This window comes from Chiloscyllium plagiosum, unplaced genomic scaffold, assembly GCF_037043375.1.
Source record: "Chiloscyllium plagiosum isolate Xiang-an unplaced genomic scaffold, Cpla_swu_hap1 HiC_scaffold_35, whole genome shotgun sequence".
NCBI classification, from domain to species: domain Eukaryota; kingdom Metazoa; phylum Chordata; class Chondrichthyes; order Orectolobiformes; family Hemiscylliidae; genus Chiloscyllium; species Chiloscyllium plagiosum.
Window position 1 is genome coordinate 28479738 of NW_028270173.1, and position 14425 is coordinate 28494162.

Consider the following 14425-nt stretch of genomic DNA (forward strand, 5'->3'; position numbering starts at 1 on the left):
ACTGGGACCCCCGACAGCAGTCACTGTATCTCCCTGATAGACCTGGTCACTGGGACCCCCGACAGCAGTCACTGTATCTCCCTGATCGACCTGGTCACTGGGACCCCCGACAGCAGTCACTGTATCTCCCTGATCGACCTGGTCACTGGGACCCCCGACAGCAGTCACTGTATCTCCCTGATCGACCTGGTCACTGGGACCCCCGACAGCAGTCACTGTATCTCCCTGATCGACCTGGTCACTGGGACCCCCGACAGCAGTCACTGTATCTCCCTGATCGACCTGGTCACTGGGACCCCCGACAGCAGTCACTGTATCTCCCTGATCGACCTGGTCACTGGGACCCCCGACAGCAGTCACTGTATCTCCCTGATCGACCTGGTCACTGGGACCCCCGACAGCAGTCACTGTATCTCCCTGATCGACCTGGTCACTGGGACCCCCGACAGCAGTCACTGTATCTCCCTGATCGACCTGGTCACTGGGACCCCCGACAGCAGTCACTGTATCTCCCTGATCGACCTGGTCACTGGGACCCCCGACAGCAGTCACTGTATCTCCCTGATCGACCTGGTCACTGGGACCCCCGACAGCAGTCACTGTATCTCCCTGATCGACCTGGTCACTGGGACCCCCGACAGCAGTCACTGTATCTCCCTGATCGACCTGGTCACTGGGACCCCCGACAGCAGTCACTGTATCTCCCTGATCGACCTGGTCACTGGGACCCCCGACAGCAGTCACTGTATCTCCCTGATCGACCTGGTCACTGGGACCCCCGACAGCAGTCACTGTATCTCCCTGATCGACCTGGTCACTGGGACCCCCGACAGCAGTCACTGTATCTCCCTGATCGACCTGGTCACTGGGACCCCCGACAGCAGTCACTGTATCTCCCTGATCGACCTGGTCACTGGGACCCCCGACAGCAGTCACTGTATCTCCCTGATCGACCTGGTCACTGGGACCCCCGACAGCAGTCACTGTATCTCCCTGATCGACCTGGTCACTGGGACCCCCGACAGCAGTCACTGTATCTCCCTGATCGACCTGGTCACTGGGACCCCCGACAGCAGTCACTGTATCTCCCTGATCGACCTGGTCACTGGGACCCCCGACAGCAGTCACTGTATCTCCCTGATCGACCTGGTCACTGGGACCCCCTACAGCAGTCACTGTATCTCCCTGATCGACCTGGTCACTGGGACCCCCTACAGCAGTCACTGTATCTCCCTGATCGACCTGGTCACTGGGACCCCCTACAGCAGTCACTGTATCTCCCTGATCGACCTGGTCACTGGGACCCCCTACAGCAGTCACTGTATCTCCCTGATCGACCTGGTCACTGGGACCCCCTACAGCAGTCACTGTATCTCCCTGATCGACCTGGTCACTGGGACCCCCTACAGCAGTCACTGTATCTCCCTGATCGACCTGGTCACTGGGACCCCCTACAGCAGTCACTGTATCTCCCTGATCGACCTGGTCACTGGGACCCCCTACAGCAGTCACTGTATCTCCCTGATCGACCTGGTCACTGGGACCCCCTACAGTAGTCACTGTATCTCCCTGATCGACCTGGTCACTGGGACCCCCTACAGCAGTCAGTGTATCTCCCTGATCGACCTGGTCACTGGGACCCCCGACAGCAGTCACTGTATCTCCCTGATCGACCTGGTCACTGGGACCCCCAACAGTAGTCAGTGGATCTCCCTGATGGTCACTGGGCCCCCTACAGCAGTCACTGTATCTCCCTGATAGACCTGGTCACTGGGTCCCCTACAGCAGTCACTGTATCTCCCTGATAGACCTGGTCACTGGGCCCCCTACGGCAGTCACTGTATCTCCCTGATCGACCTGGTCACTGGGCCCCCTACAGCAGTCACTGTATCTCCCTGATAGACCTGGTCACTGGGCCCCCTACGGCAGTCACTGTATCTCCCTGATCGACCTGGTCACTGGGACCCCCTACAGTAGTCACTGTATCTCCCTGATCGACCTGGTCACTGGGACCCCCTACAGCAGTCACTGTATCTCCCTGATGGTCACTGGGACCCCCGACAGCAGTCAGTGTATCTCCCTGATGGTCACTGGGCCCCCTACAGCAGTCAGTGTATCTCCCTGATGGTCACTGGGACCCCCTACAGCAGTCAGTGTATCTCCCTGATGGTCACTGGGACCCCCTATAGCAGTCAGTGTATCTCCCTGATAGACCTGGTCACTGGGACCCCCTACAGCAGTCACTGGGCCCCCTACAGCAGTCACTGTATCTCCCTGATAGACCTGGTCACTGGGACCCCTACAGCAGTCTGCATTCATATTGGTCCCTGGCGGTTCTTCCCGTCCTCCTGGCGGCGCTGTCGGCGGCGGTTCCTCCCGTCTTCCTGGCGGCGCTGTCGGCGGCGGTTCCTCCCGTCCTCCTGGCGGCGCTGTCGGCGGCGGTTCCTCCCGTCCTCGTGGCGGCGCTGTCGGCGGCGGTTCCTCCCGTCCTCCTGGCGGCGCTGTCGGCGGCGGTTCCTCCCGTCTTCCTGGCGGCGCTGTCGGCGGCGGTTCCTCCCGTCCTCCTGGCGGCGCTGTCGGCGGCGGCTCCTCCCGTCCTCGTGGCGGCGCTGACGGCGGCGGCTCCTCCCGTCCTCCTGGCGGCGCTGTCGGCGGCGGCTCCTCCCGTCCTCCTGGCGGCGCTGTCGGCGGCGTCTCCTCCCGTCCTCCTGGCGGCGCTGTCGGCGGCGGTTCCTCCCGTCCTCCTGGCGGCGCTGTCGGCGGCGGTTCCTCCCGTTCTCCTGGCGGCGCTGTCGGCGGCGGCTTCTCCCGTCCTCCTGGCGGCGCTGTCGGCGGCGGCTCCTCCCGTCCTCCTGGCGGCGCTGTCGGCGGCGGTTCCTCCCGTCCTCCTGGCGGCGCTGTCGGCGGCGGTTCCTCCCGTCCTCCTGGCGGCGCTGTCGGCGGCGGATCCTCCCGTCCTCCTGGCGGCGCTGTCGGCGGCGGCTGCCTTGATTCGCGGGCGCCGATGTTTCCTGTTTCCGTGGCCGGAGCCTGAGCGCTGGGCCGCAGGTGAGTGTGACCTACCTCCCCATTCGGTTTCAGGGGGCAGGCGCTCCCTCGGGCTCCGTTTTTGGGGAGGTGTTTTGCTTTGACTTGGGTCCAGGATTGTGGGGGGGGGGAGGGGAATGATGCAGAAGGCGACAGAAAAATCAACAAAATCACTACTGCATTCGTGTAGCGCCTGCCACCACTGAGAACCCTTCTGGAAGCAAGTGTGCAGAGAGTCTGGGTGGGGCGGGCACGGCAAGATCCCAACAAACTTTAAACAACCTGCACCTCTGAGGGGACATTGGGATTAAGGTTAATGTTGGTCAAGGGACATGTGACCCAAAGCTGTTTAATTTTTGTAAAGGAAAAGGGGGATGGGGGACAAAAGGTGGGGAATTATAGACCAGTTAAGCTCAACCGGGGGAAAAAAGTGCTGGAGCCAGCTGTCAAGGGAGGCACGTCCAACAGGTAATCGAGAAGGCGAATGGAATTATGTCCTTCATTGCAAAAAAGGGATTGAGTTTAAAAGCAGGGAGGTTATGTTGTAGCTCTACAGGGTCCTGACCCGGACACACCTGGAGTAACACGTGCAGTTTTGGCCTCTTACTTGAGAAAGGATGGACTGGCACCAGACGGGGTGCAGATGAGGTTGATTCCAGAGTTGGGTGGGAAGCCGGGGGTGGGAAACGGTTGGCTTATGAGGAGTGATTGAGTAGACCGGGATTGTGTTCACTGGAATTTAGAAGAATGAAGGGGGGGGGGGGGGGAAGTCTTATAGAAACGTGTAAAATCGCGAATGGAATAGATAAGACAGAAGTATGGAGGGAGTTTCTGCACAGCCTCGAAATTAGGGAGGGCAGATTAGGACTGAATTGGGAAGGAGCGCCTTCACCCAGAGGGTTGTGAATCTGTGGAATTCCCTGCCCAGCGAAGTAGTTGGGGCTTCCTCATTGAATGCTTTTAAAAGCTAAGGTGGATAATTTTTTTGAACAGTAAAGGAATTAAGGGTGACGCTGAGAGGGTGGGTAAGTGGAGCTGAGGCCATGAAAAGATCAGCCATGATGTGATTGAATGGTGGAGCAGGCTCACAGGGCCAGACGGCATACTCCTGCTCCTAGTTCTCATGTCCGTATGCATCCCCATTCTGTGTTCTTCATGAAAATCTCTTCTGTATCTACCCAAACAGATGTTTAACACCTCATCTGAATACTGACCCTCTGACAGTGCAGCACTCCCTCAGTACTGACCCTCTAACAGTACGACACTCCCTCAGTACTGACCCTCTGACAGTGCAGCACTTCCTCAGTACTGACCCTCTGACAGTGCCGCACTCCCTCAGTACTGACCCTCTAACAGTGCGGCACTCCCTCAGTACTGACCCTCTGACAGTGCAGCACTCCCTCAGTACTGACCCTCTGACAGTGCGGCACTCCCTCAGCACTGACCCTCTGACAGTGCAGCACTTCCTCAGTACTGACCCTCTGACAGTGCCGCACTCCCTCAGTACTGACCCTCTGACAGTGCAGCACTTCCTCAGTACTGACCGTCTGACAGTGCAGCACTCCCTCAGTACTGACCCTCTGACAGTGCAGCACTCCTTCAGTACTGACCCTCTAACAGTGCGGCACTCCCTCAGTACTGACCGTCTGACAGTGCAGCACTCCCTCAGTACTGACCCTCTGACAGTGCAGCACTCCCTCAGTACTGACCCTCTGACAGTGCAGCACTTCCTCAGTACTGACACTCTGACAGTGCAGCACTTCCTCAGTACTCACCCTCTGACAGTGCGGCACTCCCTCAGTACTGACCCCCTAACAGTGCGGCACTCCCTCAGTACTGACCCTCTGACAGTGCAGCACTCCCTCAGTACTGACCCTCTGACAGTGCAGCACTTCCTCAGTACTGACCCTCTGACAGTGCAGCACTCCCTCAGTACTGACCCCCTAACAGTGCGGCACTCCCTCAGTACTGACCCTCTGACAGTGCGGCACTCCCTCAGTACTGACCCCCTGACAGTGCGGCACTCCCTCAGTACTGACCTTCTGACAGTACAGCACTCCCTCAGTACTGACCCTCTGACAGTGCGGCACTCCCTCAGTACTGACCCTCTGACAGTGCGGCACTCCCTCAGTACTGACCCTCTGACAGTGCGGCACTCCCTCAGTACTAACCCTCTGAGAGTGCAGCACTCCCTCAGCACTGACCCTCTAACAGTGCGGCACTCCCTCAGTACTGACCCTCCGACAGTGCGGCACCCCCTCAGTACTGACCCTCTGACAGTGCAGCACTCCCTCAGTACTGACCCTCTGACAGTGCAGCACTCCCTCAGTACTGACCCTCCGACAGTGTGGAACTCCCTCAGTACTGACCCTCTGAGAGTGCAGCACTCCGTCAGTACTGACCCTCTGAGAGTGCAGCACTCCCTCAGTACTGACCCTCTGACAGTGCAGCACTCCCTCAGTACTGACCCTCTGACAGTGCAGCACTCCCTCAGTACTGACCCTCTGACAGTGCAGAACTCCCTCAGTACTGACCCTCTGACAGTGCAGCACTCCCTCAGTACTGACCCTCTGACAGTGCAGCACTCCCTCAGTACTGACCCTCTGACAGTGCAGCACTCCCTCAGTACTGACCCTCTGACAGTGCGGCACTCCCTCAGCAATGACTCTCCGACAGCGAGCCACCCCTGAAGGGCCACACTGGGATTTGTGTTAATCTGTGCATGGTCAATTTCTGTGCTCAAATTTATTTACACATTGCCGAGCTGCCTCTGGAGGTAGGAGCATCCTGTTTTCTCCTTCAGTGGGTGATCTAACTGCTGAAAAGAATAAAAGGTGGTTTCCCATTTGAGCCCAAGGTGCAGCAGTCGCCCATCGAATCTGCTGTGTTATTCAGTGCGATCATGGCTAACCTTTTATCGTCAATTTCACTTCCCTCGAGATTCCCTTCATTCTTTTACTGATTAAAAGTCAATCTTCCACAGCCTTGAATATACGTAGTAGCTCAGCTTCGACAGCCCTCTCGATAGGTTCACTATCATCTGACGGAAGACATTTCTCAGTCGCCCCAAACTCCAAGGTTACTCCACTCTGGTTGTAGACTTTCCCACAAACGCGAACGACCCCTCTGGATCTGCCCCACCATGCCCTCGGAGCATGTTTCGATGTTCCTTTCTTCTGATCTCCGCAGACCCCCGCGATGGCCGATTCTTGTTTCCAGTGTGACCCGGATTTCTGCCCCGAGTGCGGAACGATCCTGGTGCTCCCCGGGCCTGAGGACTATGTCGTGTGTCGCAAGTGTGACTTTAAAATCAGCGTCCGCAGTGAGTGTCAGCGGGCGCGAGGGGAAGGGATAGAGGAGCTGAAATCGCAAGCAAACCCGAACTCCGCCAGCGTTTGGTACGCGCCGGGGAGGGGGGTGGTGGGGCTGGTTGGCACGACAGGTAGAACCATCATTGAAATCCTCCGACGGGTCCAGGAAATACAGATACACAATCCTTTACCCGATCCTTGCGGCCGGTTGTTTCTCACATTTAGGAATCTTTCAGATTCCAGAATAAATGACGTTTTCACAGTGATGTATAGAAAGTCTTACCAAACAGCAGACCCACGTCTGACCAGTACGAGGGCTGAGACACCATTGACACCTGCCAGTGCTGGGCAACACTGCCATCTTCACATCTGAGTGACGGGGGTCGAGTTGGGGTGGAGTTGGGTCACTCGTTTGCACAAACAACCATCTTATACAGAAAAGAAAATGTCATGATAACGACTTCAGAATTTGGAGCTTTTTTGGATTTCGGATTGTGTACCTGCATTACCCATGAGGCTGATCACTTACCATAGAAAAGATCACACACACAGGCACCCCACTCCTACACACACACCTCACCCCCTCACACACACCTCACCCCCCCACCCACCCATACATACACACACACGCACCCATTCCCCCAGACCTTCCATCCCCACACACACCCCTCACCCCCTCACATATACCCACCCCCCACAACCCCGCACTCCCTCACACACCCACCCCCTCTCACATACACACACCACCCCCCTCACACACACACACACACACCCTCACCCCCCCCCACAACCCCCCACCCACACACACCCACCCCCCACAATCCCCCACTCCCTCACACACCCCACACCCCCACACACACAGACGCACACCCACCCACACCTTCCATCCCCTCTCACACACACACCCCCTACACACACACCTCATCCCCCCCCCACAACCCCCTCACTCCCTCTCACACCCCACCCCCTCTCTCACACACCTCACCCCTCACACAGACACACACCCACCTCCCACCCCCTCTCTCACACACATACACACACACACGTCACCCCTACGCGCACAACCCCCACACACACCCTCCCCCACCACACTGGTCAGGGGAAAGTACCTGGCTGCAAGGAAGTCGACGTGTTTTACCCCAGGGGGTAGTCAAGAGTAGTCCAGATGTAGGCCAGACCAGGTAACAATGGCAGATTTCCTTCCCTGAAGGACATTTGTTAATCTGTGAGACAGTCGACAGCGGTTGGTTACACAATTTCCAGGTTGAATTTTACCCTCTGTCAGGGTGAAAGCAAGTCCCCTGAATATGAGCCCAGGGTTCTGGATTATTAGCCTGGTGATAACAACACCAACGAACCTGGAGGCAGAGGGTCACTCTCAAGATAATCCATGAATAAAACTACATTGTGCTTTGACCTGTACTGTCGTACTAAAGGCTCCCACAGCAAGTACTGAATGGGCTAGATCAAAATAAGACTGTCTCCTCTTTTAAACTGAAACTGAAGTTCTCTCTACTCTGTTAAACAGAAAGTAAAGCTCCTTCAATCCCTATCCCCAGCAAGCACTCCCAGGACAGGGACAGCCCAGGGTAGGATAAAGAAAGTAAAACTTCCTTGACACTGTCTCCATCAAACACGCCCAGGACATGTATCGGATACTTCACCTGATGAAGGTGCAGCGCTCCGAAAGCTTGTGATTTCAAATAAAGCTGTTGGTCTACAGCCTGGTGTCATGTGACATCTGACTATGTCTGGCATGCGGTTAGGTACAGAGTAAAGTTGTCTCTACACTAAACTGAAAGTAAAACTAACTCTACGTTGTCTCCGTCAAACGCTGTCAGGGAAAGTACAGCATGGTATTAGATCCAGAGGGAAGCTTCTATATTCTAAACGGAGAGTAAAGCTCCCATTCTTTTAAACTTTAAAGCTCACTCGACACTGTCACCAGTTTCCCCATTCTCCCCCCCCCCCCTTTTGCCAGTCCCAACCTTCCAACTCAGCACCACCCTCTTGAACAGTCCTACCTGTCTATCTTCCTTCCCACCTATCCACTCCACCCTCCTCTCCGACCTATCACCATTACCCCCCCACCTTCATCTACCTATCACATTCCCAGCTACCTTACCCCAGCCCCACTCCCCTCATATTTATCTCTCAGCCTTCTTGACCCACCAGCCTCATTCCTTGATGAAGGGCTTGTGCCTGAAACATTGACTCTCCTGCTCCTCGGATGCTGCCTGACTGGCTGCGCTTTTCCAGCACCTCACTGTTCCAACTCTGAGCGTGAGTTTCCTTTTGTATTTGAGATACTTACACACTTGATGGAACTGCAGACGCCAACTTCTGTGAACAACCAAAATGTATTAAGAAGAACAAGTTTTGGAGGATCACTTCGCAGTGCTCGGGAAGTGTGTCAAGAGATGCTCTCTGAACAAAAGGACCAGTCCTTCCTTTATACAGTACAACAGTTTCACGTTACAGTCAGTAACGCCCACAAGACGACCCCCCCCAGCCATTCCCCCCCCAGTCACATGCCACTCGAGACACATCATTTCCAGAAACAATGTCATGTAACTCACCCCTTAATGGCCAGATCTGTTGTGAATCATTTTTTTTTAAACTGCAGGATGTAGTCAGAATTTTAATTGTAATGTTCTTATTGATTGGGGGCGACACGGTGGCTCAGTGGTTAGCACTGCTGCCTCACAACGCCAGGGACCCGGGTTCGATCCCAGCCTCAGGCAACTGACTGTGGAGTTTGCACATTCTCCCCGTGTCTGTGTGGGTTTCCTCTGGGTGCTCCGGTTTCCTCCCACAGTCCAAAGATGTGCAGGTCAGGTGAACTGGCCAAGCTAAGTTCCCGGTGGAGTTAGTTGCATTAGTCAGGGGTAAATATAGGGGAGTGGGTCTGGGTGGGTTGGCTCTTCGGAGGGTCGGTGTGGACTTGTTGGGCCGAAGGGCCTGTTTCCACACTTGAGGAATCTAATCTAATTTCTGAATAGGGATGATAATGTAATTCTTTTACACTGAGTAACTAGGAAATGGCCATGCAAGTGGGTCTGAATGTCATGAGATGGGAATGTAAATTCCTTACATTCTACCTGTAAGACAGAGACATTCCACCCTACCCTCGAGACATCCCATTTCCTGGGGGTCAGCAGAGCAAATTAACCCTTTAATACCACACGATCTCCAGAATCTGCAGTCCTCCCTTTGTTCTCAACACTGTCCCCATCAAACACACCCAGAACATGTACAGCATGGCGTTAGGCACAGAGCAAAGCTTTCTCTACTGTGTTAAACAGAAAGTAAAGCTGCCTTGAAAGTGTCCCCCCATATCCAGTACTCCCAGGGCCGGATTCAAACTGAGGGCCTAGTTTGAAGGTCGGGTTTACTTTGTGGGCTGGGGCTTTGACTGGCTGCACTTAGCCCACGGCCTGTGGCTCGCGTCTGGTTTTCTGTCGCTGACAACTTTCTTCTTCCAGAGTTTGAAGGAATGGAGATCCACTCAGAAATGGTGTTTAACAATCCAGACGTCATGCGGTCAAACCTGGCCGCTGAGAACGAGGATGGGGATCTCAAGGGGCCTGTGGTGAGTGGCCGTGAGGGAGGGATACTGCGGAGGCCAGGAGCGGTAGCTAATCTGCAACGCTCAGGAGGAACATTCTTGCGAAAGGGATCCAGATGTACACAGCAGTGGGGGGGGGCGGTTGATGAAGTGGGAAGTGCATCAGGAACAGGGGGACAGCTTTAAACGAAGCGAGAGGTTTTGAATACAATGTCTGATTGGGTGTTGTTCAAGAGACACAACAAGTCAGGTGTTAGGACATGGGGCGTGGGAGGGTTATTCGGATGGAAGAGTGTGTTAGGAGGGGAGGGAAACAGAGACAGCCGATATTGTGAGTGGTGCAAGTTGGAGCATGAAATTGCAGAGGTAGCGAAAAGTTTAGAAATGAGGAAACCATGGTGTATGGGTATCAACATGGGTAAATTCATTCCGGACTTTAATAAGAGAGAGGACCCACTGAAAATGGTGAAAATGCGAAAAGACTGGAGGTTCAAAGGTACGGGGTGTGGGTCTCCACATTCGCATAACTAAGCGTCAGGGAATAATTAAAAAGGCTAATGGATTCGAAGTCTATAAAATTATGAGATGCGTAGGTACGGTTGACGGTCAAAATGTTTTTCCAAGAATTGAAATGTCTAATATTGGAGGGGTGTGCATTTAAGGTGGGGGGGGGGGAGTTCAAAGGAGATGTGAGGGGCCTTTTTGTTTTACACAAAGGGTGGTAGGAGTCTGGAACGTGCTGCAGGGGGTGGGGTGGTGTGGGCAGAGACGATAGGAGCGTTTAGGTGCCCTTTAGATAAGCATGTGTATACGCAAGGAGTGGAGGGATATAGAGCAAAGCCAGGCAGGAGGGATTAGTTGAATTTGGCGTCATGTTCAGCACATGGGGCCAGTTCCTGCACTGTACTGCTCTGTGTTCTCAGTCCTTCTGTCAAGAGGTGTAAAATATTGAAGGGATGGAATGGGAGTAACTGAGAGCAGTTCTGGGCACGACTCCTTCAGAAGGAGGTATCAAACTCAGGGAGAAGAAAAAGATACCTAGATCCAAGGAGAGATGACCCAAACTCGGACTGTACGTCAATTACCGTTATGGGGTTGATCTGATTTAAAACTTCAGGATATTATGAGATCAAAATGTGTCATTACACTCCCCCTGACCAATGGAAATATTTCCTAACGTTAGGGGCTGGGGTAAGCTGAGGCGTTTCCGTATCGCCCAAAAGATGAGGGAAGTTTGGAAACACAGTTCCGCAAAGAGCAATCAGTTTGTCGTGACTGTAGTTGGGGGTTGTTCCAGGATATGGGAAACAAAAGCAGCAACGGACAGTCAGGCCACTGATTCACCATGATCTCACTGAGCAGGTGGAACATGGTCACATTAACCCTCACATCATCCACCAAGTCCAAACTGTGTGCCCGCTGTAAAACCGTGGGAGGTGGTACTCTGAATACAGAGGCTGGGTCTCAGTAGGAGGGAACTGGATAAAGGCGAGGTCTTGTACTTTGGTAAAACAAACAAGGGCAGGACTTGTACACTTAATGGTGGAGTCATGCCTGGTGAAGGAATGCCTGAAACATCAATTCTCCTGCTACTTGGATGCTGTCTGATTTGCTGTACTTTTCCAGCGCTACACTTTTCGACTCCTGGTTAGTGTTGTTGAACAGAGAGACTTAGGGGTTCAGGTACATAATTCTTTCACATTTGCCTCACAGCTAGACAAGGTGGTTAAGAAGGCGTTCAGCATACTTGCCTTTATTGCTCAGACCTGTGATTATAGGAGTTGGGATGTCACGTTGAGGTTGTACAGGGCATGAGTGAGGCTGCTTTTTGGAATACTGTGTCCACTTCTGGTCACCCTGCTGTAAGAAAAATATTAACTCGGAGAGGGTTCAGAAACGATTTACCAGAGTGATGCCAGTGCTGGAGGGTTTGAGTTATAAGGAGAGGTTGGAGTGTAACAGATTGAGGGCTGACCTTATAGAAGTTTATAAAATCATGAGGGGCATGGATAAGGTGAACAGACAAGGTCTCTCCCCAGGGTGGGGGAGTTCAAAACTAGGGGGTACATTTTTTAAGAAGAAAAATTTAAAACGAACATGAGGGGTAATTTTTTCACATGGAGGGTGGTTAGTATGTGGAATGAACTGCCGGAGGAAGTGGGATGAGGGTACAGTTACAATATTTAAAAAGCATTTGGACAGGTATATGAATAGGAAAGGCTTATGGGCCAAACAGGCAAGTGAGACTAGTTTAGCTTGGGAAATCTGGTACCCATGTGACCCATGTCCCTCGAAGACACGCAAATGGGACTGGTGTAGCGTGGGAAACATGGTTAGCATGGCCGTATTGGACTGAAGGGTCTGTGTCCGTGCTGTGTGACTCTGTGACCTTGAATGGGAGAAGGCTGATGTAGGCGGTGTTGCATGACGGGGATATGAGCACGTGGGTAGGCAGGCGGCCATTGGAGAGGGTGGGGCACGGTGCAGGTGGGTGCCGTCCGTGGTTGGGAGGGGAGGGGTGGTCTGGAGGACGGGAACCCGAGGTGGGTGTGGGTACATTTGCCACCCGCTGACCTGCGCCTGTTGCACCCCTCCCCCCACCCACCCAGGTGGACCGGAAGTGCTCGCGGTGCGGACACGAAGGGATGGTGTACCACACAAGGCAGACCCGCTCGGCAGACGAAGGGCAGACTGTGTTCTACACGTGCACGAGCTGCAGGTGGGTGCAGGACCAGACACGGGGTGGGGAGAGGGAGGGGGTGGCTGGATCGGCTGGGGAAGGTTTAGTCACGGTAGGGTGGGTATTGGATTGGGGGGGGGGGGGGTGAGCGAGACGCAGCCTCCAAGGTTTTAGGTTAGATTCACTACAGTATGGAAACGGGCCCTTCAGCCCAACAAGTCTACACCAACCCCTCCGAAGAATAACCCACCCAGACCCATTCCCCTCTGACTCATGCACCTAACACTACGGGCAATTTACCCTGGCCAATCCACCTGACCTGCACATGTTTGGACTGTGGGAGGAAACCGAAGCACCCGGAGGAAACCCACGCAGACACGGGGAGAATGTATAAACTCCGCACAGACAGTCACCCGAGGGTGGAATCGAACCTGGATCCCTGGCGCTATGAGGCAGCAGTGCCAACCACTGAGCCACCGTGCCACCCTTTCCTTTATGGTCGTTGGTGGGCAAGGCTGGCATTTACCAGCGGTTCGTTTCAGCCGCAGAGTGCCACGGGTCCACACTAACAGGTAGACCGACCGATTCAGGAAGGGCGATTTTCCCCTCCCCTAAGTGCACGAACGAACCAGCTGATTGGGAGCTGGGGGCTGTGTTGTGCGACTATCGACGATTGTTTCCCGGTCACCGGGGCTAACGTCCCGCTCCTGACATTTCCCACCTGGGGCTGTGCAGCAGAGTCGGGCTGGTTCCGGGAGGGTAGCTGTGTTTGGGAAAGCGGGGCTTGGAGCGGGGTGGGGTGGCCAGAAAGTGCGGTGGGTGGACGACGCCTCAGTCTGGCAAAACCTCCCACCCCCAACCCCGACCAATGCCTGTGACTCTGTCCTCCTGTTTTATCGCAATGTCACACATCTCGTTCTTTCAGATACCAAGAAAAGGAGGACTCCTAACCAGGGTTGGGAATGGCTGAGAGCGTGTGGCGAGACGTCGGACTGACCCTCAGAGAAACTGGTTTGGTGGAGGTTTGCTGTAGCAGTAAAGTGTCCTGGACTGACGCACAAACACGGGAGGCATAGCCTCAGCAAGCTGGGACTCCCTTTGAACCAGGGGACTGCGGGTGCAGCCAATGAAGTGATTACTGTTCGGGGGGGGGGCTCTGTTATCTCCCGCTCCTTCATTTCATCTTCACTCCTCCCCCCACCCTCTCTGTTCAATCCGCCCACAACCCCCCCCCCCATCACCCTTTCTTCCATCTTTCCTTCTTTCCCTCCCATTCCCCTCTTCAATCCGTTCTCAACCCCCCTCCTCATTGCTCTTTCTTCCATCTTTCCGTCTCCCCTTCTCTCTCACTCTGTCTCTCTCACACTCACTTCTCTGTCTCCCGCCACCCATATGATATTCTGTTCTAGATTGTGTAGATAAGCAAACCAAATTTAGATTGTAAGAGTCTGTGAGACGCTGTCGCATAATGTTGGCTTAACTGGGGATTCATGGGTAATAAACAAAGCTTCATGTATCGTAGCGTCAAAGCCTATTGTTTGTGTGCCACCCGTTCCCATTGTGAAACGTCCAAGGTGCTCTGCACGGGTGTGAGCAACCAGAATCTCTGGATCCCTGGTTAGCACCCCCGTCAGGGATTGCCCACGTATGTATCAGGCTGGCGTAAAACCTATCCAGGGCACTGACACCCTGAGGAGATCGCTTGGAGCAGTGGGCTAAGGTGACATGGCTGGTGCGACTCAGGAACAGGAACACGCCTGACGGGGACAGACAGATACATCACGTGCCAGTCTCACCATCCATCAGGTGGCACAGGGTCGGTTCCCCCCCCCCGGGTCG

General features: G+C 54.4%; 1 protein-coding gene across 2 annotated transcripts; it reads left to right on the forward strand.

The window, feature by feature from the left end:
• Positions 1 to 2906: 2906 nt before the first annotated feature.
• Positions 2907 to 14102, forward strand: polr1h (RNA polymerase I subunit H). 2 transcript variants are annotated; one of them, XM_043678035.2, is made up of 5 exons: positions 2907 to 3048; positions 6217 to 6349; positions 9824 to 9930; positions 12516 to 12625; positions 13512 to 14102. In XM_043678035.2, the coding sequence occupies exons 2-5, from the start codon at positions 6226 to 6228 to the stop codon at positions 13534 to 13536; spliced, it is 366 nt and encodes a 121-aa protein (XP_043533970.1). In that variant the 5' UTR covers positions 2907 to 3048; positions 6217 to 6225; the 3' UTR covers positions 13537 to 14102. The 2 variants fall into 2 exon arrangements, with proteins under 2 accessions (XP_043533970.1, XP_043533971.1); XM_043678036.2 differs by lacking the exon at positions 2907 to 3048 and adding an exon at positions 3180 to 3258.
• Positions 14103 to 14425: the final 323 nt, after the last annotated feature.